The sequence below is a fragment of the Neophocaena asiaeorientalis genome, unplaced genomic scaffold (genome assembly GCF_003031525.2).
Source record: "Neophocaena asiaeorientalis asiaeorientalis breed wild unplaced genomic scaffold, Neophocaena_asiaeorientalis_V1.1 scaffold443, whole genome shotgun sequence".
In the NCBI taxonomy this organism is placed as follows: Eukaryota; Metazoa; Chordata; class Mammalia; order Artiodactyla; family Phocoenidae; genus Neophocaena; species Neophocaena asiaeorientalis.
The window spans coordinates 3140751-3141680 of NW_020171808.1; the positions used below are offsets into that span (position 1 = coordinate 3140751).

The 930-nt window shown below is 57.4% G+C and overlaps 1 protein-coding gene across 1 annotated transcript in view; it reads left to right on the top strand.

Moving 5' to 3' along the window:
• GJA3 (gap junction protein alpha 3) overlaps positions 1-126 on the top strand; it is a 1102-nt gene extending 976 nt beyond the window's left edge. Inside the window, exon 2 of the mRNA XM_024753875.1 lies at positions 2-126. Within this exon, the coding sequence (XP_024609643.1) occupies positions 2-126 (125 nt within the window). The remainder of the gene's footprint in view (position 1) is intronic.
• Positions 127-930: the final 804 nt, after the last annotated feature.

A 930-nucleotide genomic window follows, 5' to 3' on the forward strand; every position in this document is an offset into this window, starting at 1 on the left:
GAGGAGGAGGCGGTGACTGCCGTGGAGCTGCACGCGCCCCCCGAGCTCCCCGCAGACCCCGGCCGGTCCAGCAAGGCCAGTAAGTCCAGCGGCGGCCGGGCCAGGGCCAGTGACTTGGCCATCTAGCGGTGGCCTAGCATCCAAGACCCAGGGGGCTCACACCGGCGGTGGAGCCTGGAGGCGGGAGGAGGGGGCGAGCGAGGGTCGGGCTCGTGTGTCAGTGCTTGCTGTTCCTAACGCTGGGAGGTAGTGGGGAGCGCGTCCGAGGCAGGGAGGGGGCGCAGGGGCGGGGCCGCCAGAGATTCTCCCAGCAGCCCCTGCGCCCAGCACCCCGGCTGCCTCCGCAGGTGCTGCGGTCTCCGCAGGTGCTGCGGTCTCCGCGGGGCGCTGTTCTGTGGTGGGAAAGCAGGGGTGTCTGTGGCAGGCAATTCGGTTTTCCTTTCCTACGCCCCCATCCCCGCCCCGGAGCCTCTGGACGGCCCAGCAAGTCTAGATGCTCTTAGCCTTATCTCTGTGTGAGACTTTAACTTAGAGTTGAATTTCATTTGGGATATTTGCCAAACCGCACTAAAAAAAGATTTTGAGCAAGTCCATGTAGCGTCACTGAGTTTCTGAACCGGCATGTGAAGCCCAGGATATCAAGCCACACACTTCATGACGAGTGACAGGAAGCAGCCGCCCATCAGAGGCAGAGCCGCGGCAGGGGGAGAGCAGACCCTTGAGATAAGTCTGAACAGCCGAGGAAACTGAGTAAAAGTGTGGCCGGTATGCCTTAGGTATTTATTTTTTAAATGACATTTTGTGCTTTGATCTGAATCGTACAGGTAAGCCTATTTCCCCCACTTTCTATCTTTCAGGAAAAAAATGAAAGAAAATAAAAGTATTAAAATGGATACTGACCAAGAGAATGCAAATGTGTCCCATTACATA